This window comes from Enhydra lutris, unplaced genomic scaffold (genome assembly GCF_002288905.1).
Source record: "Enhydra lutris kenyoni isolate GAN:26980312 unplaced genomic scaffold, ASM228890v2 scaffoldscaffold26, whole genome shotgun sequence".
Taxonomy (NCBI): Eukaryota; Metazoa; Chordata; class Mammalia; order Carnivora; family Mustelidae; genus Enhydra; species Enhydra lutris.
In genome coordinates this window covers 27,232,387-27,255,771 of record NW_019154110.1, presented here as the reverse complement: position 1 = coordinate 27,255,771, position 23,385 = coordinate 27,232,387, and the positions used below count along the sequence as shown (strand labels likewise).

The window sequence follows — 23,385 nt, the reverse complement described above, 5'->3', positions numbered from 1 at the left end:
GCTCCAATGAGAACTGAGTTCTGGCGATGGCAGGTCCTTATTCATCCGGCTTCAGTCGAGCAGACTGCGCGTGCGCAGCTCCGGGTCGCCCTCTGCGCCTGGGCGCGGAGGACGTACTTTGACGTAGTGTTCTTTCCTCTGGGTGGACGGGAACTAGAGCCCGCGCGCAGGCGCACTGTGGAGATCGCGGCCTCCCCCGCCGAAACGCGCATCTGCGCAGTTGGTGTTTATTGTGACCGTCGGGCCGCGGCCCCGGATGTTGTGGCTGCCGGGGGGGAGATGGCGGAGGCAGAGGGGGTGGCCGCAGCCGCGGCCCCAGGCCCAGGCTCGGGGCCGAGTTTCAGGGGCCGCCGCGCTCTGTCAGGCTCCTGGGAGCGAGACCAGCAGGTTGAGGCGGCGCAGCGGGCCCTGGTGGAGGTGCTGGGGCCTTACGAGCCTCTGCTGAGCCGGGTGCAGGCAGCCCTGGTGTGGGAGCGGCCAGCCAGGAGCGCCCTGTGGTGCCTGGGGCTGAACGCGGCTTTCTGGTGAGAGAACTGGGCCCTCGGAAACCCTCCCAGGCGCGAATTCGTCAGGTTTTTCTAGGGCTCTACCTCTCGCCTCCCTGTTTTCTTCGCTGCATTGGCTCCTTACAGTAACTGTCTAATTTTGCCTCATCTCCTTCCACTCCATCCCGCCTGCAGGCTTTGCACCGCAGTTCTCCCCAGGGCCTTCCAGTCATCGTCCCTGCTTTACTTGTCCCTCAGCCTCACCCCGTACATGTGGCAGGAGCTTCTGATAACATCTTGAGCCGCTCGCAGTGAGCGAGGGCGCCTCATTTTGGCTAGGGAAAGCTGTGTCACTTAAGGCTATCACTTCCCGTCTCTTGTTTGCTCAAATGTGGTTCGAAGACCACCCCCCGAGCTCTGATTTTAGTAGTTGTTACTGGGCTAGATGCGTCAGACTTGAGATGTTGCAAAGGTCTCCGTAGGTGTGATAAGAGATCTGAATTAGAATTAGCACGTTAGGTCTTCTTTCTCCTGCTTAAGGGAGTTTGTGAAGTCTGAGCGTCAGTGAGAGCCTCCAAAGCTGCAAGTTGAAAGAAAATTACAAGCTTTTGAAGAACAGTTATGAAATAGTGATAGTGCGGTTTCGCCCGTTTCAAAGCCACTTATGATTGCAACTCCTCCCAAAGAATTAGAGATCCATCCTTAGGCATGGTTTATAGGCAGGGAAATTGAGGATGCCTAAAAGCGTGTGTGAGTTTTACTCAGCTGGCGAAGTGAGACTGTATATATGCTCTAAGAGTCTATGTGTCATGCTGTGTGAAATGGAACTGCTGCTTCTTGGTTGTCATGACCTAAGGTGGACATAGGTCTTTATACAATCTGCTGAGCATACTTCGGAATTATTCATAACTAAGAAAGGATTATCCACCAAATTCCAAGGGAACTGCAGTATTGGGGAGGGGGTCTACAGCTGAATGAAAAACCTATTCTGGATAAGTCTGAAATGGAACATTTCCAAAAAAAAAATGTCGTTTTGTTTTTAAGATTTTATTTATTTATTTGACAGAGAGAGAGAGAGACAGCAAGAGCAGGAACACAAGCAGGGGGAGTGGGAGAGGGAAAGCAGGCTTCCCAGTGAGCAGGGAACCCAATGTGGGGCTCGATCCCAGGACCTGAGATCAAGACCTGAGCAGGACACAGACGCTTAAAGACTGAGACACCCAGGCATCCCAGACAATATGTTTTTGCTGAAAATACTTTTTCTCCTAAAATTCTTGGTTTTAAAACCAGCACATTTATTATTTTTTTGTCTGAAAGATTTTTGGTGAACTGGAGCACAATTTCAAATTCATTGACCGAAAGGTACAATGTTCAGCTATTACTTCTCACAGTTTGAAGGAGACTCAGATTAAAGGTGTTGCAGCAGTCTCTGACACTAGTTGCTTCCAGAGACTTCAGCAAACTTGGTGATAAAGTTTTCCTACAGCATTCTTCATTTATTTTTGGTAGTGCTTCTTTGATGCCCAGGTACTTACTTCCTTTCCTCTTCTACTCTGTCAGAAACCTTTAACTAGAGCACATCAGTCAAGAGCATTTTCCAAAATGATCTTCTCTTCCTTTCCCCACCTCCCCCATCACAGCCCTAAACCCCAAACCATCCAGTCAAAACTTCATTTTTTTACCTACACTGAGATTGTACTCCTAGGGAAAAAATTGGTCCTCATTAAAAGGTTTGGATCCAAGTGTGATTGTCTGATACATAAAAACTCCATCAGGATTTAAATGAATAATGAAACCAAGGGTGTGTTAATACAAATGAATCAGTAGCATGTCTGTTGTTATTTCTCAGGGGACTTTCCATATGCCTCTTGCATGAGAAACTTTAGAAGTAGGTTGTGGAGTTGAGATCTGAACATGGCTGCTCCTACTGTTGGAGTTAGCTTTAATTTTGCCCCTCAGCAGTGTATGCTCAAGTTTACTAACAGGCTAAATTTAGAATCTCACTCAGCTCCTGTTTTCTTACATCTTGGTCTCTTAAAGCCTTGTGATTGGTCTTTATCTCTGCCATTTCCTGGTAGCTTGCCTACTGTGTATCCAGAACATGGTTACTTGTTACATTCCCATCCTTCTCCACAATGTAGGTGAAGAGCTACAGCAGAAGGAAGGTGTGACTCGAGACTCTGGCACTTTGTGGAGAGAGGACTCATACCCATGAAGGTTACAGAGTGACAGCTAAGGTAGTTTGGTAAGGCAGTTCACAGGATTGTTGTTTTAGGAAATGAGCCTCCTTGGGAGGCAGTTCGAGGTTCAAATTGAAGACTAGACTTAACATTCTAGTAACATCATATTTTATATGTGTATTGACATTTCAGTTAGTAACTGTTTAGTTTTCAGACTTTATAAATAATGTTTAGAAAATGTAAGAGGATCATTGGCATTTTTTCCTTTTTTGTTCTGAATAATGATACATCATTAACTGAGATGTTTTATACATTTTGAGGTATTAGAAGATTGGATAGGAGTATAAAAAAAATCAGAGTTCAGGTAGGTAGCTCTTAACTTTCATTGATATGTATTCTCACTCAGGGTTTTTCTATGCCTGTGAATGTACCCTCTTACATCTTAATTAAAAACAGCAACAACAACACCACAAAAGAAAGAGATGTATAGCCTTGCTATATAGTATTTCAGGGCTTTCATTCATGTTTTGTTCTGTTTTTTTTGTTTGTTTGTTTTTTGTTTTCCCTTCAGGTTCCAGAGCAATTATAGCTATTAGGTCAGAAATCTATATTGCTTCTGGTCACGGATATGTTATTATCTCTAGGATATTAACAGAAATGTTAACCCTTCCTTTCCAGTAGCTTGTGTTTTCATTAGCCTCAACGCCACCTGTAAATGAGTGATTTGGGGGAAGAATATCTGAGTCCGCAAGAGTGTATCCTCACAGGATCAGAAAAAAACAGGTTAGAGTAACCTGCTGGTTTAACTCTGACCTAGCAGATCAGGGGAGCACCAAGGAGCCTTGGAGATGTGTATGCATTCTAAGCCCTTCCTCTTCTCTTAAGAGTAGCGCATGATTCAAGAAGGGCTAGATGACTCTGGAGCTCCTTTACACTTCTTAACATTCTAGGATTCTAGACAGTCTCTATTAGGGATACTGCTTTAGAGCAATCACAAGTTGATTCCCTGTTGAGATCTGCTCACTTGTCTGAATTAACCATCCTATACTCTACCCTAGGGGATATTATGGAATCTGTTGTTTCCATGATTAAAAAAATACAGGTGTTCCCTCCCCCACAAAGCCTCCCAAATAAAAAAATGACCGAGAGGGGCGCCTGAGTGGCTCAGTGGGTTAAGCCTCTGTCTTCAGCTTGGGTCGTGATCTCCGGGTCCTGGGATCAAGCCCCTTGTCGGACTCTGCTCAGCGGGGAGCCTGCTTCCCCATCTCTCTCTGCCCGCCTCTCTGCCTACTTGTGATCTCTGTCTGTCAAATAAATAAATAAAAATTTTTTTTAAAAATGAGCAAGAAGTGATTAAGAGTACAACAATCCTGATTTAAACGGATAGAATATGAGTGAAAAACAATAGTGAGGAACAAGAGATGGAAGGTAGGGTCTGTTTAAGTAAAGACATTTGTTCTATGAGAAAAATTTACAATCAAATTGCAGTTGCAGTCTTTTTTTTTTTTTTTAAGATTTTATTTATTTATTTGTCAGAAAGAGAGAGAGAGAGAGAGCACAGGCAGACAGAGTGGCAGGCAGAGGCAGAGGGAGAAGCAGGCTCCCCGCAGAACAAGGAGCCCGATGTGGGACTCGATCCCAGGACGCTGGGATCATGACCTGAGCCGAAGGCAGCCGCTTAACCAACTGAGCCACCCAGGCGTCCCGCAGTTGCAGTCTTTTGAGCACATGTTTCTAATGCTAGTCTCTGGAAGGTTCTTGTTGGTTTTAGTAGCCAGGGAGACTCCCAAGAATGCCTTGGCTTACTTTTTTTTGTCTCCCTTTCACCATCAGCTTTTATCTATCCTAATTGCAAGGTTGGGTACTTTATGTTAATGGACAATCATTAACATAAAATAGGTGTTTAGCAGCTAGCTGGTTTCATTTCTGGTTTTGTGTAAGCAACAATGATCACTACATTATGTGGGTTGGGTTGATTTTTTTCATTCTCATTTACCAGTGACTGGCTCATTAACCAGACAGCCACAAGTGGTGTACAATAATGGGCTTTTTGTCCCTATAGGATGGGAGGCTTTGTTCTGAAGTGCCAGTGAGACAAGCTTACTCTAATAACAAAGGAACCCAGAAATAGTATCTTCTTTGATTGAAGATAGACATATGCCCTTTATTTTTTTATGATTGTAGCATAAACTTTATGATTATAGCAAACTCTTAATTTACCTGTACTAATAATGAGGATCCATGGTATAGTTAACCTCAAAAAATTGTTTAGTTTTGGACTTTCTCATGACTTTGCAGGAAACCAGTTTTTTCGAGGAATATTTTATTTAGACTGATAATTGGATTTTAACCCCTAATAAAGGGGTTGGAAGGTTTACAAAAGGACAGGGGGAAAAAGGCAGAAAATGAATTGATGGATAGATAATATTTCACTCTCAGTAGTAGTAAAAGATTTTAAAGTAAATGGCAATGAGTTACTAATTTCTGCTTATTCGTTTATTTTTTATTTATGTAAAAACGTTTTAAGGGGCACCTGGGTGGCTCAGTGAGTTAAAGCCTCTGCCTTCGGCTTGGGTCGTGATCCCAGGGTCCTGGGGTTAAGCCCCGCATCAGGCTCCCTGCTCGGTAGGAAACCTGCTTCTCCCTTTTCTACTCCCCCGTTTGTGTTTCCTCTCTTACTGTGCATTTCTCTGTCAAATAAAAATCTTTAGAAAAATTATTTTTTTAAGATTACTTATTTGAGGGGCGCTTTGGTGGCTCAGTGGGTTAAGCCTCTGCCTTCGCCTCAGGTCATGATCTCTCAGGGTTTTTGAGAGAGAACAGAGGGGAGAGGAAGAGAGAGAATCTCAAGCAGACTCCACGATGAGTGTAGAGCCCAACATAGGGCTTGATCTCACCATCCTGAGATCATGATCTGAGCCAAAACCAAGAGTTGGACAGTCAACCAACTGAGCCACCCTGATTTATTAGAGAGAGAGAGAGACAGCAAGAGAGGGAACATAAGCAGGGGGAGTGGGACAGGGAGAAGCAGACTTCTTGCCGAGCAAGGAGCCAGACGTGGGGCTCAGTCCTAGGACCTCGATCCCAGGACCGTGGGATCATGACCTGATCTGAAGGCAGACGCTTAACGACTGAGCCACGCAGGCGCCCTCAAAAGGCCATTTAAAAAAAAAAAACATTTTCTTTTAAATATATATATTTTTAAATTTATTTTTATTTATTTGACAGACAGAGATCACAAGTAGGCAGAGAGGCAGGCAGAGAGAGAGGAGGGGAAGCAGGCTCCCTGCCGAGCAGAGAGCCCGATGTGGGGCTCGATCCCAGGACCCTGGGATCATGACCCGAGCTGAAGGCAGAGGCTTTAACCCACTGAGCCACCCAGGCGCCCCAAAAAAACATTTTCTTATGGAAAGTTTAAAACATATACATAAGTACATAAGTAGACAGAATAATAATATGTACCACCTTGTACCCAGGTTTAAAATTCTTCAGTTCATGGCCAATTTTGTGTCTTCTGTACCTCAGTTCTTTTTTACTTCTTCCTTTATTGTTTTGAGGCAAATCCCAGGTGCCTTATAATGTAATCTGTAAGTATTTTAGAATGTGAGTCTCTGAAAAATAAAGACTTGAAAAAAAAAATACCAGTGCCATTATCACCGGTAAAAAATTAATGATTCTAGTTAGTGTTCAAATTTCCAGTTTTTTCATAAATATTATTTGTGTTTTGGGGCAGTTTGCTGGCTTAGTCGACAGAGCATATATGACTCTTGATCTCAGGTTGGTGAGTTCAAGCCCCACGTTGGGTGTAGAGCTTACTTTAAAAAAAATTTTTTTTTTTAAAGATTTTATTTATTTATTTGACAGACAGAGATCACAAGGAGGCAGAGAGGCAGACGGAGAGAGAGGGGGAAGCAGGCTCTCCACTGAGCAGAGAGCCCGATGTGGGGCTCGATCCCAGGACCCTGAGATCATGACCCGAGCCGAAGGCAGAGGCTTATTTAACCCACTGAGCCACCCAGGCGCCCCCAAAAAATTTTTTAATATTATTTGTTTTTTTAAAATAGTTTGTTTGGGGGGCACCTGGGTGGCTCAGTCAGGCGTCCAACTCTTGATTTCGGTTCAGATTATGATCTCAGGGTCATGGGTTCAAGCCCTGCGTTGGGTTCTGTGCTGGGGGGTGTGGAGCCTGCTTGGGAATTGCTCTCTCTCTCTCTCTGCCCCTCTGCCCTCCAAAAAAATAAATAAAATAGAAAAATAAAATTGTTTGGGGATGCCTGGGTGGCTCAGTGGGTTAAGCCTCTGCCTTTAGCTCAGGTCATGATCTCAGGGTCCTGGGATCGAGTCCTGCATCAGGCTCTCTGCTCAGCAGGGAGCCTGCTTCCTCCTCTCTCTCTCTCTCTCTCTCTCTCTCTCTGCCTACCTCTCTGCCTACTTGTGATCTCTCTCTGTCAAATAAAAAAGAAAAATTAAAAAAAAAATTATTTGGGGAGCCTGGGTGGCTCAGTGGGTTAAAGCCTCTGCCTTTGGCTCAGGTCATGATCCCAGGGTCCTGGGATTGAGCCCCACATCGGGCTCTCTGCTCAGCAGGGAGCCTGCTTCCTCCTCTCTCTCTGCCTGCTTCTCTGCCTACTTGTGATCTCTGTCAAATAAATAAATAAATAAATCTTTAAAAAAAATTATTTGGGTAGGATCCAAATGAAGTCCATATATTGTGACTGATCATTCTGTTTTTTACATCTCTTTTACTCTGTTGGTTCCTTTTCAGTCTTTTTTCCTCTACCATTTGTTGGTCGAAGAAACCAGTTTGTCTTATAGAGTATTCCACAGACTGGATTTCGCTTATTGCATCCATGCACAGATACCCCTACGCTCTGTATTTCCTGTACATTGATAACTGGATCGAGAGACTTGATTAGATTCAGGTTCAAGAATTTTGGGGGGGGGGGGGGGGTAAGACTGTTTTATAGATTATGCACTAATTCAATTTTTAATTTCATCTGTAATTATCACTTACATTTTCTTTTTTTTTTAAGATTTTATTTATTTATTTGATAGACAGAGATTACAAGTAGGCAGAGAGGCAGCAGAGAGAGAGAGAGGAGGAAGCAGGTTCCCTGCTGAGCAGAGAGCCTGATGCGGGGCTCGATTCCAGGACCCTGAGACTGCGACCTGAGCCGAAGGCAGAGGCTTTAACCCACTGAGCCACCCAGGCGCCCTATCACTTTCATTTTCTAAACTTTCTCCAATAAACATGGTTGCCTTTATGAATAAGAAAAAAGTACATCATTCAGAAAGAATAGATTGTGAGCCCACAGTGGGTAAAATGAGTAATGGGCTATGGGCAATCCCCAGATTGAACCACTCACAGGTGAAGATTCAGAATTGACTGCATTTGCACTTGTTTTTGTTAAGTTGGGAAGTTTTCATGCTGATTTTAGTTGCTGAAAAATGTTTTGCGTATTGTCTTATTAAACTCAAATGCTGTTAAATCTGCCTGTGGATTTTTGGCCAGATGAATAGACATTGCAGGACTTGAACAAGTCCAGGAGAGTCCTGATTTTTCATCCATCCCTTACCTGTACCAATCTCAAAAATAATTTATCCTCAGTTATGACTTGTATTTTTTTTTTTTAGATTTTATTTTATTTATTTATGTATTTATTTGTGAGAGAGAGAGATCCTGCGCAAGAGAGTTAGCATGAGTGTGGGGATTGGGCGGGGGGAGGGAGAAGCAAGCTCCCCACTGAGCAGGGAGCCTAATGCAGGGCTCTATCCCAGGACTCTGGGATGATGACCTGCGCCGAAGGCAGATGCTTAACCAACTGAGCCACCCAGGCACCCCCAATTATGTCTTATCTTTGCACGTAGTTGCAGAGTTTTCTTACAGATAGGCTTCTAGGTTACGTCTGTAAAATGATAAGCATCGATGTGACTTCTTTTCACATGGTCCATGTCTTACTCTTTTCTGAGCTTTTTTTTGAAAAAACACTCATCTGAGATTGATACTCCCTTTTTGTTTAGGGTTTTAACATTGAGGCCTGGAAGAAAAGAAGCACACCCTTATCCATATTTTATGTTTGATGGTCAGACCTCTAAGAGAACACTGATGCTATTGTCTGATTACCTTGGAGGGGTCAACTGCAATGTATTGAGGTGATCTTTACATTAATGAAGTTTTTACCTATATGGGGGCGCCTGGGTGGCTCAGTGGGTTAAAGCCTCTGCCTTCAGCTCAGGTCATGATCCCAGGGTCCTGGGATCGATGCCCAGCATCGGGCTCTCTGCTCAGCAGGAAGCCTGCTTCTCCGTCTCTCTCTTCCTGCCTCTCTGCCTACTTGTGATCCCTGTCTGCCAAATAAATAAATAAAATCTTTTAAAAAAAAAAGTTTTTACCTATATGGAAGAAACTGATTTCCCAAGAAATGTTATTTTACACCACACAGAAAAACTTCTTCTGAGGTTCCTACATTGGCTTATTCAAGAAAAAAGGTAAATCTGTTCCTAAAATTAATTTATGCACCAGGATTAATCTTGTTCAAGAAGATGTTCACACTTTTAGCCTTCATGACCCAAAAAATACAGCCTTTGTAAAACTCTTTATCACCTTTATCTGCAGGGTAAAATCTAATATGCTTATGATAAAAGGCCCTTCATAATATGACTCCTGCCTCTCTCCCCATACTCATCTCCTCCTTGTGTTCTGTTTCAGTTCTATCAAAACTGCTTGTCATTCTTTAAATATGTCATGCCAGCTGGCTCTTCTCCCTGAGTGTCCTCTCCTCCTTCCCAGCTGGCTCTTCTCCCTGAGTGTCCTCTCCTCCTTCCCCACACCCTTTTGTCTTGTTTTCTTACCATTTATCTTTTTTTTTCCCCCCAGTTATCTCTACACCCAGCATGGGGCTCAAACCCACAACCCGAGATAAAGAGTCACATGCTCCATTGACTGAACCAGCCAGGCACCCCATTCTTACCATTTATCTTTTAAATTCCAGCTTGATGTCCTCCTCTTTGTTATTCTTACCCTGACATGTTATATTGCAAACACAGATAGACGCATAAATACACTTGAGAGTGAGGTCCATGTCTCACTGTTTTCTGTAACTGGGCTGTGTACCTCCGGCCTCCACATAAAATGGGCACTCAGTAAGTATTTGCTGGATTGAATTGAAGCATAGGCGGGGACTATAACAGGCTACCAAAATATAAAGTAGTTCAGGTCTTGGAGAAGCAGTATTTTTTCCTGCCATCATTTTTGGAAAATCAGCCTTTCTTAGGAGAGCGTAATATCCTTTCCCTACCCCAGTTTAGATGGGTGTTAGTAATCGTGATCTGGGAAGTGGAAATTGCAGACAGTCTGGATTGCCTCCCCGGGGAGCCCTTTCAAGAACTCTGGAGGGAGCAGTGGTCCTGCCTTATCCTCCTGCGGCTGGGACAGAGAAGCAGCAGTGCTAGGGAGCAGGAAGCTCTAGGGCCCTTATCCTTGGCCTTGTTAAATTTGCTTATTTGTTGCGATGATGAACTGGACTTGGAGAAAAGATTAATGACCTGAGGCAGCTCGAGAGGCTTATTTTTGTTAAGCTGCTTTCATTCTTTAATCTCATGTATACAGTGTCCTTTAAGTGGTGGGGTGGAAAAATCGGAATAGGGTTATCATTTGGTGACCAGATTTTTAAGTCCTTGTTTCCTTCATCCTTCATCCTTCGTGTTAGTTTTAAAAATTACATAACATGGATTCATGTTTATTGAAAACAAGTACAAAAATATCTAGAAGCATTGAATTGAATTGAAGTTCCTCTGCCAGTCCCTGCATATGTGTATGTATTGATATATACACATAGACAAAGCTTTTTTTTTTTCCTTTATGAGGCTCATACTCTGGTATTGTTCTGAGTTACACCAAGCCATTAGGTCGTGTGTTCAGTTGAGAAGAGACAGGTCATTTGTAACCAAACCTTGGTCATCCCTACCCTTGTTTGATCAGTTCCTGTGATAATAGCTGATAACACTTCTACCTTGTAAAGTTGAATAGAACCGTGTGTTAGGCTTGTATTTTCTTGTCTTTCTAGCAAGATACGAAGTATGATATTTTTATAGGCAATTAAGTATGTTGTATCAAAAACTACAAACAGTCCTGCAAGTTTTGTTATTGTTACCACTACAAATAGATGAAGAAACTGAAGAGGTTAAGCTAATTCATTCAAGGACCCATAACTAAGAGTGGGTGTTCAGAGAATCAGATTCAAGCAAGTCTGACTTTAAAAGCCATCCTCACTGCCCTGCGTAACGGTCTGTGGGGAGGGCTAGTGGTGGTGTTTTCCCTGATGTGTTGCAAATTAGTACTTTTGTAAAATACAATATAAATGAGTTACTAGAAAAACAAAGTTTAAAAAGGGACAGAATATACAAACCCAAATGTGTTCTTAGATTCAAAATTACTTGGTCAGATTTTATAAAAATTTCTCAGTGTTTACTCTAAATTTAATACTGATTTCCTCGCAGATGGGCAGAGTCAACTTGCAGCCCTGCACTGGCCTGCATATACTGAGAGGCACTGCTTTAGAGCCATAGGCTGCTGTAGTAGAAGGACTCATAGAACTAGTTTTTGTAGGGATGCCTCGGCGGCTCAGTTGTTTAAACTTCTGCCTTCAGCTCAGATCATGATCCCAGGGTCCTGGGGTCCAGTCCCATGTTGGGGGGTGGGTAGTCCTTGCTCATCAGGGAGCCTGCTTCTGCCTCTGCCTGCTGCTCCCCCTGCTTGAGAGCTTTCTCTCTGACAATTAAATCAGATCTTTAAGGAAAAAAAAAAAACTACTTTTTAAAAATTTTTTTCCACTTTTTGTGGAAGATTTTAAATATTAGAATTTATCAACTCATCGTCAATCTGGTTTTACTTTTTTTTTTTTTTTTAAAGATTCTGTTGATTTATTTGACAGTGAGAGAGAGCAGGAGCAGGGAGAGAGGCAGAGGCAGAGGGAGAAACAGGCTGGCAGGCTCCTGCTGAGCCCGGAGCCTGATGTGGGCTTGATCCCAGAACCCTGAAATCATGACCTGAGCCAAAGTCAGATGCTAAACCGACTGAGCCACTCAGGTGCCCTTGTTTCATCTTCTTTCATATTCTTTCCCTTGCCAGACTCTATTATTTTGACATAAATCCCAGATATCTCATCATTTTTTTAATGAATATTATAGTATGTATCTTTTAAAAATAGGGACTCTACCAACATATTTTTCATAACATTATCACACCTAAAAAATAAGCAATGGCTCCCTAATATCTTCGGTATGTATTCAGATTTCCCAGATTTTTTGTAAATATCTATTTGTGCTTGATTCCTTCAAATAAAAACTAACTTTTCGGGCACTTGGGTGGCTTAGTTGAGCCACCTGAGGGTCTGCCTTCGGCTCAAGTCATGATCTGGGAGTCCTGGGATCGAGTTCCTCGTCAGGCTCCCAGCTCCACGGGGAGTCTCCTGCTTTCTCTGACCTCCTCTCTCATGCTCTCTCTTATTCTGTCTCTCAAATAAATAAATAAAATCTTTAAAAAAAAAAAAAGAACAATCTTTTCCTTCATTCTGTTATTGTGATGTATTACATTTACTGGTTTTTATATATTAAACTACCCTTGTATTCCTGAAATTAATCCTTTGAATATGCTGCTGAATTCAGTTTGGTAGTTTTTTTGTGTTTTTTTTTTTTTAAGATTTTATTTATTTATTTGACAGAGGGAGAGATCACAAGTAGGCAGAGAGGCAGGCAGAGAGAGAGGTGGGGAAGCAGGCTCCCTGCTGAGCAGAGAGCCCGATGTGGGGCTCAATCCCAGGACCCTGGGATCATGACCTGAGCCAAAGGCAGAGGCTTAACCCTCTGAGCCACCCAGGCGCCCCGAGTTTGGTAGTGTTTTATTAAGGATTTTTGCCTCTGTGTTCATAAGGAATGTAGGGCTGTAGTTTTCTTGTAGTGTCTTTGTCTGGCTTTGGTATCAGAGTAATGCTGGCCTCATAAAAATCAATCAAGAGGTATTCCCTCTTCAATTTTTTGGAAATGTTTAAGAAATACTTGTGTTAATTCTGAAGAGTTGCCTTTTAAGATTTTAAGATGTAGCTTCAGTGCTTTCTGTTGACCTTGACCAAATCATTGTACTTTTTGGATCTGAGTTCCTTCATCCGTAAAAGGATATCTGATTGAATTTTGTGCTTTTTAACACATTTCTATCAGTTTGTTGCCCTCCACTAAGGTCTAATTTGGTAGAAAGGTGTTTGCTTTCATCATAATGAGTTATCAGGAATGAATTTCTCCCTGAAATTAATAGAATTGCAGACTTGAAAGTCGAAAGGGGCTTTAAGAGGTCATTTGATTTAGCCCTCTGCCTTTACAGAAGCAAATTGTTATCATAGGTGAAATAGCTGATATTCAGAAAGTTTAACTGATTTTCCTAAGGTATATAACTAGGACCTAAGTCTGTTTACTGGAGCCTGAATTACACAGATGGTCCCTTCTGAAATTAGCTTAATTGGATAATAATCTGTTTTTCCCTCTCTGTAGGTTCTTTGCACTGACATCCCTTCGTCTTGTGTTTCTGCTTGCATTCAGCTCCATGATCGTCGTATGTATAGATCAGTGGAAGAACAAAATCTGGCCTGAAATAAAAGGTGAGTTCGGTAGCGTTTAGAAGAATCTGAACTGGAAATGGTCTTGCCTTTAATTTTTACCTTTAGTTTTTGGGGTTTATGAGGGTGTATCTAGAACTGGGATATCCTTTCATGTCTGAATTGTTGCTTTAGGAGACACTTGAAGGGTTGGGGCCCCATCTGTAGTTCCTTAGAGCTTTGTTCCAGCCTTCCCATTGTTACCAAGCTCAGGAAATCTGTATCCACCACCTGAGATATTCTTGACCTCATAACTGGCCGGAGGAATAAGTAGTCCTCAAGTTAAAAAAAAAAATTATCTTTGGATACTGCATCTTTTTTTTCTTTATTGGACAGACAGAGATCACAAGTAGGCAGAGAGGCAGGCAGAGAGAGAGGAGGAAGCAGGCTCCCTGCTGAGCAGAGAGCCCAATGCACGTCTCCATCCTAGGACCCTGGGATCATGACCCAAGCTGAAGGCAGAGGCTTTAACCCACTGAGCCACCCCAGGCGCCCCTGGATACGGCATCTTTACTGAGGCAGTGTCAGTTTGCCTCCCAGGGATTTCTTATGAATTGTTTATTTGCAAAGCACTAAGCTAAGCATTGTGACTTATATAAAGTATTTTCTAAGATACGGTTCCTTTTCTCAAAGATGATACACACATAGACAACAGAATGGTACCGGAGATGTCACTCTGCAGCGTGTGATCGGTGTGTTTGTCATGTATTTTGGCCCTGGCTCAGGCCTTGATGAAGCAAGAGTTTTGAACAGGTGAAGTGAAAAGTGTGTTTCTAGAGGGGCTAGTAGTTTGATTAATCTGAGAAACCAGAAGCTGCAAAGCATCTCCTGAGAGCAGGGAATTAGTCACTTTTACCAGGACGAAGAGGTCATTATGAAAGGAGTGCTAGAAGAGATAAAACTGAAATTGTTTAGATTTTACAAGCCTTTCAAGTTAGATCTAGAAGTTTAGACTTTATCCCATATGTAGTGTGTGGTCATTGAACATTTTTTTATTAGAGCTATATATTACAGATTAATTCAATAGCATTTTATAGGATCCCAGGGAAGGATAAAAAGGGGAAGGAGAGAGACCTGGTAGGAAACTATGGCTTGTATCTGTGTGAGAAGCAGTCAGAGAGGTGTTCCTGGAAATAAACCATGGGTGACTTAGCTGGGAAGAAGGAAGACACGTGAAAACTGATAAATAGAGGGTTAGGAGGGTAAGGAATAAAAGCCAGCTGTGAGAGTTCAGCGCTAGGAGGGTGGGGGGAATGGCGTTCAGGTACCAGATCCAGTAGTGTCAGGCAGGGGCATGGGGGTTGAGAGCAAGGAAAATTGATGTATGTTTTTGACATTAATTTTGAAGTGTTGGCAGGATATTTGCACCAGAGTATACAGTTTTTAAATACATTCCCATCCTATTTTGCAGAGACTTTAGGCAGTCATGTAGTTCATTCACAGGTCTTATGGCTGGTGAATGTCAAAAGACTTGACCTCATTCATTGTAGTTAATGGAACTTTTTCAAAGAGAAAAGGCAGATTTCCGGGGTTGGAGTGGTTATAACTTGCCTCGGTAACCTGGTGCACGTTGATGTGTATGAGCAACCAAGACACACTTGAGGGGCGGGATGGGTCATTTTTTCATGTGCACCTTGGCTCTTGATTGTAGTAAGTAGAAGGGGCCCTGATGCTCCATTTGGATCCCCTTACCGCCCCACCCCCACCCCCGGAGAAATGAGCAGGCATCAGCCATCCTCCCCATGTCTACACTTCCCTGACTCTGTCAGTATAACATTGTGTCTCCTTTTTATTGGCTATTACTATTTTCTTTTCCCCCAAACCTATTAAAACTCGAGCTGTCAGACCAACAGCCTAACATTTTTGTGTTTAGTTTTCCCTACCAACTAATGCTGGTGTTTGTTTTAATATTGTAGTGCCAAGACCCGACGCATTAGACAATGAGAGGTATGGAACACTAATTAAATCCCTTTTTGTTGCTCTGATTGATTCTCTTGTTGTAATATTCTGGTTACATATTGTTAACCCCATGTTATGGATACAGAGTATGACTGAGAACCTAGTCTGTTCCAAATAATCGTCTTAACGAGTCCTAAAGTTTAGGCAGCAGTATGTTGAGATGGCTAGCGTCCTCTGCTATTAACAAGAAACGTTTCTGAAAAAGAAGCATTATAGCGCCATGACCTGGTATGCCAGGGAGTGAGTTGCATTTTTTAGCCCTGCTGTAAAAACACAGAAGAGGCTTGCTTCATTTGTCTCCTGGCTTTTATACCAGGTCATTTAGTGTTTTCTGTGACCTCTGGCTTTTTAAAAGGTCCCCGGTCAGAAAACACATTGGTTCCTGGCATCAGCAAGCCAAAGATTCCTCTTGTGTCTTACAGCTCCTGCTTTATTTCTCAGTTCATTCATCCCATATGTTGGATCCAAGGAAATTTCCTCTGCTATGGTTTATTTTGCTCTTGCTGAGTTTCTTTTCTCTCTGAGGGACACACCTACCATTGCCTCCCCTTCAGCAGCAGCAGCGTCAGACTGTGCTCTGCTTTTATCCCTGAATTGCAATCACAGTGAATTGCAATGGTCCGAGGGTGGAGAAGATGTTTCTCAGCACAGAGTGCCTTGGAGCTGGTGGCAGGTTTATACACGTGGATCGGGCGGCTTGCTCATAGGGTGGAGTTGTCAGAACCAGTGTGCCCTCTTAGTCCCTAAATTCAAGTTTCAACCTGGTGAGACAAGAAAAAAGTCCCGCTTCACCTCCAAAGCACCTACGACCAGCCACTCCCCAGCTCCAGTTGTAACCTAGAAGCATTGGCTGCCTACACAGCAAGATGGGGGGAGCCCCTCAACACCCTCCTTTCACAGCTCCCCCTTCTCTCTTCTATAGTTGGGGCTTTGTGCACCCTCGGTTGCTCAGCGTGCCCGAGCTCTGCCACCACGTAGCTGAAGTCTGGGTTAGTGGGACCATTTTCATAAGGAATCTTGTGCTTTTCAAAAAGCAAAACCCAGGCAAGGTAAGACTCTTCCCTTTTCATTTTCATTTCTGGCTTCTTAGTTCAGTTCATGCTAAACTGAAACAGTCCTTTGACTACATAGCCTCATTCAAGAAAGGAAAGACAGTGATGATTGTGGAGACAAAGGGAAGTTATGGGAAGGGGCTTCTGACCAGCCACTAGAACTAAGGGAAGAGCTTGATCGATGACTCCTTTGGGTGCTTGCCTGTTAGATTGAGCCATCTTCCTGCCCTAAGATGGGAAAGAGAGCTTGCTTATGTGTATTCTGTGTCATATTAAACATATGGTAGGTTGTTGGATTTTTAAATTTTTTTTTTACTTTTTTTTTTTTTTTAAACCCACCACCAACACTTGCTTTCAGAGAGAATTTTTGCCTGAGCCTATGCAAACCAATTTTCCAGTGGAAAGGGTGCAGCCCTGTTGAGTTAGCAAGGGAGAAGGAATGTGAATAGAATGGACATGCTCCTTTTCATCTCAAACAGATGCACCACGGGGTGCACCGGTGGCTACACAGCTCTCATTCTGACCTGCCCACTCATAGGTCATAAAGAATCATTTCAGCCACGTCTCCACCTTATCCCTTGTCTGCACCCTAGTCTCCTGCCATGTAACAGAAACTTAATACTGTTTCCTGACTCCTCTAGTTCTGCTTGCTGAGCTGTGGGATACTGACATTTTTGGCCGTCTTGGGCCGCTACATCCCTGGGCTCCTGCTGTCCTACTTGATACGTAAGTATGGCATGTACCTCCCCCAAGCTTCCCCTTCTCCTAGCTTTTCTAGCCAGAGCTAACTCTGGGTCTAGGAAGAGGACTTTTATATCTTGGTTCACCAGGAAATAACCTTTTTATATTTCTGTAACCTGTTCGGTGTCATGAAAATATCTTTCTTCTTGCCTGTAGCAGGCTCCTCAACATCAAGTCCTTTTCTTACCAAGCGAGCTTTAGAAATTGATGACGGTCCATTAACATATATTGTGTTACCAATCATAACAGACTGTCTGTCCCTGTTTAGGAGGAAAGTTTTAGAGTCAGTATATTGTATAACAGCAGAACCTAAGTTTTAGGGGTTACTCTACTAGATTCTGCTTATCCTAGAGCACTTTTCTCCTGGAGTGCAAGGTTTTAAATTTCATTACTTCCTCTTGGCATGAACTTTGCGTGGGGCCGGGAAACTGAGTAGTTAACGGCTGTGGCCAGCAGCTCCTGTGATTTGTTGAGTCGTTCCTGAGTCGTTGCCGGTCTAGCCTTATTTATGGCTCAGTGACACCCAGATGCAAGTGACCACACCTGGTTCTGTCCTCGATATATCAGCAGCACACTCTGCTGTGCGCGGCCACATCGGTGGCCACAGAAGTCTCTGCCATCCAGAACCCCCCCCCCCCCCCCCGCCATGTGGCATGGGAGACGAGTAAAGGTCACCGGGAGAATGAAGCAGAACTATGCCCCACCGACTCTCTGGTCAGAGGACACAGTGGAAGAGGAACAGTCCAGCTTCTTCTCCCTTGTGACTATTTCCTACTCGTTTCAGTTGTCACTGTCCTGATGTGGCCCCTAGCCGTGTACCACCGACTGTGGGATCGAGCCTACGTACGGCTGAAGCCAGCTCTGCAGCGGCTGGACTTTAGTGTCCGTGGCTACATGATGTCCAAGCAGAGAGAGAGACAGTGTAAGTGTCAAGGGGAGGCTTCGTTCCACTTGGGCAGTTTGGGGAAGAGAAGAAAAAGCCCATAGGTCTGACATAATGGGTAGGTCCTCAAAAGTGGGAGTGGTGGGATGTGGTGTGTAGGAGGGTGGTAGGTAAAAGTGATATCTTATTCGAGGGAAATCTGTGCAAGCTTACGAGTTTTTGCATTTGCAATTCTGGACACTCCCAAGTTGAGTACAAGTCAGACAGTGAAGATCTCTATCCCTAGAGTTTGCTGCTTTCTGTGAAGCCCTTTCCATATACCCAAGCACTGTGGTGGTAGCTCTGTGTATTTTTATTTATTTTATTGTATATTTTTATTTTATTCATGTGTATCTTATTCAACCCTGACAACCTTGAGAAAAGAAATTGAGCTTTATAGTCAATAAATAGTACCTCCTAACTAAGCCATGCCTCTTTTCACTACTGAAAGCTGCTTTCCAAAGGTGATAGTTTGATACTGCCTGAGAAGTCAGAAGGGTACTAGCCCTATACCCTCCAACACAGGAATGACAGTCGTGTGAACATTCCCCTCCCTTCTGTGGGCTGGTCAGATGGGCTGTTTCATGAAGGCCCAGCACGCTGCCTGTGGTCATGTGGGCCCAGCTCCCCAGCATGGCCAGCCGAATACTATCAGTCCTCGGAAGCCTGATTGAACCGGGGTGGGGCGGCTCCCTTGCCTTCTCTGCAGTGGCATCTACTTTCCGCTTAACATCCTGTTTGCCCCCAGCCTATCCTGCGAGTTGCTGATCCTCTAACCAGAACAAAAACGGAGAGGGGCTGGTGGAGGAGAGGCGCTGGGAGAGAGCCTTTCTGTGCTTATTATCAGCTTATCTTGCCGCTGAGGGTCAGCAGCTGCCCCCGCACCAGGCATTGTTGTTTTGGTTGTTTTTTTTCAGGCATTGTAATTTTGGTTTGGGCTGTATTTAGAGGGTTCATTTTCTTGTATTCTGATCTTATGCCTTTGAAGTCCGATGGGTGGGGTTTTTCCTTCAAGGGAAGGTGCCAAGGCCTTCTGCTCTTTGCACACAGTGCGCCGCAGAGCTTTGCACCCAGAGCGTGCCTTGGACAGCCACAGTGACAGTGAAGAGGAGCTCGCGGCCTTCTGTCCTCAGGTATCTTGGATGTGGGAAGTACACCACCGGCTAGTTTTCTTTTAGCTCCCTTTAACCATATGACACCTCACATTTAGGCTGTAACTAGGCTTTCAAACTTATGGTGCTCCAGGGCCCCACCCTCCCCTTGCCCCACGAACAGTGAGGAAAGCAGCTCGTGTTATACTGGGACTGTGTGTATAGATCTCAGTTTGAGCCTGGTGACCAGCACACCCTCTTCCATGTCTCCTTTTAACCCCTGCCATCATGGCAGGACTTCTGGGACTAGTGTGATCGTCTTTTAAACAGCGCAGCTCACCTTTTGTTGGGCAGTGTATCTTCCCGGCCCCCAAGAAAAGTAATCTCTGCATCAGCTACTCGCTTTAGAGTAAGTGGCTGGTTGGCTTCCCCGACTGCTTTCCTTCCTGCTCGAGATCGGTAAGTAAGGGTATTTTCCTTGGGGGCGCAGCCTAGAAGGATCACGATGCTGACTGAAGTCCCCAGTCGTGTCTGATGGCAGTGCTGGCTGTAGGCTAGCCTTTAAGGCCAGCTAATTAGTAGAGCTATAACTGGGGAACTGCACCTGTTCCTAATGGCATCCGCTCTTCAGGCTTGTTGATCTTTTCTCTCCTAAGCTGGATGATTCTACTGTTGCCAGGGAATTGGCCATCACAGACTCTGAGCACTCAGATGCTGAGGTCTCTTGTACAGACAATGGCACGTTCAATCTTTCACGGGGCCAGACACCTCTAACAGAAGGCTCTGAAGGTGAGGGGGACCATGGATGTGAATTTGTAACGGCTCTGACTGTCGCTGTTCAGCTTCCCTGGGCAGAGGATACTGCCCCCTCCTCCCCTATTTTCAGAGGTGTGGAACAGGTGGCAGAGCAGCTTTGGTGGGGGTTGGGGGGTATGGCTGCAGCTGGGATTGTGCTGCTGCTCTCCTTAAAATCCTCAGTAGTCTCAGTTCTAGGCTCCTGTAGAGCATAAGGGAGGAAGGGGAGGGAATTCTTTGGCCAGCAGAGATCACAGCAGTATATAAGTGGAGGGGAAACGCCCACCAGTGCTCCAGGTTTTGCTTTACCCTGAGAAATTCCAGGTAAAAAAATCTGGTTGCATGGTGCTGACTTTGTGGGGCTAGGGCACAGGAGTGCCAGACTGTTGCCATGTCTCAGACACCCCTCTGTTCTCCCAGACCTAGATGGTCACAGTGATCCAGAAGAATCCTTTGCCAGAGACCTTCCAGACTTCCCTTCCATTAATGTGGATCCCGCTGGTCTGGATGATGAGGACGATACCAGCATTGGGATGCCTAGCTTGATGTACCGTTCCCCACCAGGGGCTGAGGAGCTCCAGAACCCGCCTGCCAGCCAGGAGGAGACTGTGCTGCCAGAGCTCCTGCTCAGTGCCCTGCCTGCAGGGTCCCACCTCACCAGCAACCTCGCCAGCCTGGTCTCCCAGGGCATGATCCATCTGGCCCTGTCAGGGGCCTCCCAGCCAGGCCCTTCTGGCCTGCCTCCCCGGAGAACAAGAGGCTTCCTCCGGGCCCCCAGTTCAGACCTGGACACTGATGCTGAGGGGGATGACTTTGAACTTCTGGACCAGTCGGAGCTGAATCAGCTGGACCCTGCCAGTTCCAGGAGCCACTGAAGCAGAGACTCCTTTTAGGGGTCACTGTGCTTTAGGTTTTTTTTTCTCCCTATCCCACTTAAGGTGAAGGGGCAAGGGAAGAACCCAGGTCCCATCCGCTGAATTACATATGAGTGCTTGGCGGCCTGGCTGAAACTCAGGCCTGCTGAGAGGATGGATGCTCACGCCCCTGCTACCCGCTGGACGCCCGGTTCTGAGCTCAGTCGCTGCAGCGAGAGTGCTCCCCTGAGGGAGGCTTCTCCATCAGAATGGTACTTTGGGGGAACAAAATAATCAGGGGTATTGGTTCCCCTTTGAGGGGGTGCTGCTGTTCGCTTCTAGGTATGGGTGCTCGGGGGCCCTCCGTGACAGAAGCACCCTTCCCTTCCTCCCTCCCTCCATCACCTCCTTGGAGCTCCAAGTCAGCAGCAGCTGCCATCCTCCTCTTTTGCGAAGCCATGATTTGATTTGTCTTTTTCTAAGCAAGTTTTTTGGTTGGGCAGAGCAGGCCTGCTCCTTCTGCCCCAGCCCATCCTCATTTCTTGAGGCCTAACCTCCAGTGCTCCAAAGTAGTGCTTGTGAAATTTAAGAACTGTGAACATGTTGTGGGGGCGGGCTTCTTCGACATTACCTTGGGCTGTGGGGTCAGCTGGCTGAGAGGGCGAGTGCCTCTGTGTCTCCTGGTCTCATGGAATCTTCTGAAGCTGCCTGGTTACTTCTGGTGCTGCTACCCCTGGCTCCATTTGACCATCAGCCTGAGCAACGAGCAAAGCAATACCACACCATATCCGTGTCCGTGTTCCTGTTGCCTCCCCGGCTCCTCCACTGGAGCAGCAATGGTTGCACGGCGTGTCAGGGAGCACTTTACCAGTGGCCCGCCGGCATTCGCGCAGGGCCCAGCTCTTCCTGCACCAGCTCTTCCTACTCCCTGTTCAGTTCCTTTAATACTTTCATTTTTAACTGCTTCCCAACTTGGTGGGGCCTCCTTTAAGGAGAACCCAGTTAGCAAGAATGTGTCTGTAGTCAGTAGAGACTTCTCTGAGGGGTATCTGTTCTACTGCCCCTAGAAAAATCATGTGAGACAAAAACTAAAAATGATCATTCTAGACCTGTGCCAGCCTACAGCCTCTCTTTGGCTCCCCAGTCAGAGCTCAGGCCAAACTGTTCTGTCCTCTTGCCCTCTGCATTAACCCTTTGCTGATCCTCAGGGACCACTCCCCCAACACCCCCATACCTGGGCAAGGGATGTTGGACAGAGCCCATTTTCGTGTGCTGCAGGTGGGAGTGTGCTAACATGTTTGCTCTTGGTTGATGGAAAAGGTAGAGGCCAGGAGTGAAAACTAAGGGAGAAGAGCTAGGTGCCTGTTTCATAGTCACTTGTGTGTGTGAAGTTTAGGGGTAAATGGCATCTCCCTGCTTTATGGTTCTCAGACTTTGGACAGAACCCAGATGTCTCACAGGTGAGCTCTGATGTGGGAAAAAACGGGAAGTGTGGAAGAGGAGTGGGTTTGGGTGTGTTTGCAGGAGTGTGGGTAGCTTCAGGCCTTGGAAGTTGGCAAGAGGGAGGGAGGAAGGAGAGCAAAATCTTCAGAAGGTGTTTCTTGTACCCCGGGGGATCCGGCTCTGAATCTCCTTCGTCCTCCACTGTGAACTGGGGTGGGGATGGGCGGCGGGGGGCTGGGGGGAGTGGTGCTGGGGAATAAATCTTGTATGAGAACAATCTTTAAGAGACTGGTATTGAATGGTGTCTTGCCCTTGGTAAGGACAGCTGGTTAATCTGAGATGGGATTAATCTGAGGTGACAGCCTCAGAAGAGTAAGCCCGGGTGTGAGGGACCCACCTGCCTGTCCCTATTTGTGACCTTTGTGATGGTCAGGACAATCACCACATACGAGGCCACTTCCCCTCCCTAGGAGAGCCCAGGCAGCACAACTGGCACTCTTGACTAGCATCTAGCCTGCACTCCCATCATTTTTGTTTTTTTAAAGATTGTGTTTATGTATTTGTCAGAGAGGGGGAGAGAGCGCACAAGCAGGGAGTGGCAAACAAGAGGGAGAGAAGCAGGCTCCCTGCTGAACAAGGAGCTGGACCTGAGGACCTGAGCTGAAGGCAGAAACCCAGCCAACCGAGCCACCTAGGCATCCCCATTTTTAATTCTTAGTATTGTTCCCTAGCCGTGTGAAGACAAGTAGGTGCTTCAAAGGCTAATGAGACTTTAGGTAACAGGTTTTACTTTTTTTTTTTTTAATTTTTTAAGATTTTATTTATTTGACAGATCACAAGTAGGCAGAGAGGCAGGCAGAGAGAGGAGGAAGCAGGCTCCCTGCAGAGCAGAGAGCCCGATGTGGGGCTAGAACCCAGGACCCTGGGATCATGACCTGAGCCGAAGGCAGAGGCTTTTAACCCACTGAGCCACCCAGGCGCCCCCATTTTTTAAGATTTTATTTATTTAGGTAACACGTTTTAAAAAGTAGCACCATGCTCCTCCTCTGGAGTGAGCTACAGGGACAGCTGCTCTTTGGCCTTCGGCTGACCTCAGAAACTAGAAAACACTTATTTCAGGCTTTGTCCCACTGGCCACTGTGGGCAGGAGTGGAAAACACCTGCCAGGTGTTGCCATAAGATCCACTCCGCCAACAGGAAACTTTTCTACAAGCTTT

General features: G+C 45.3%; 1 protein-coding gene across 1 annotated transcript; it reads left to right on the top strand.

Moving 5' to 3' along the window:
• The first annotated feature begins 279 nt into the window (after positions 1-279).
• Positions 280-22,447, top strand: LOC111151539 (reticulophagy regulator family member 3). The gene is made up of 9 exons (XM_022509601.1): positions 280-524; positions 13,208-13,314; positions 15,228-15,258; positions 16,193-16,319; positions 16,964-17,048; positions 17,848-17,985; positions 19,036-19,118; positions 19,733-19,865; positions 20,292-22,447. Exons 1-9 carry the CDS (start codon positions 280-282, stop codon positions 20,744-20,746), a joined length of 1,404 nt encoding a protein of 467 aa, XP_022365309.1. The 3' UTR covers positions 20,747-22,447.
• The last annotated feature ends 938 nt before the right edge of the window (positions 22,448-23,385 follow it).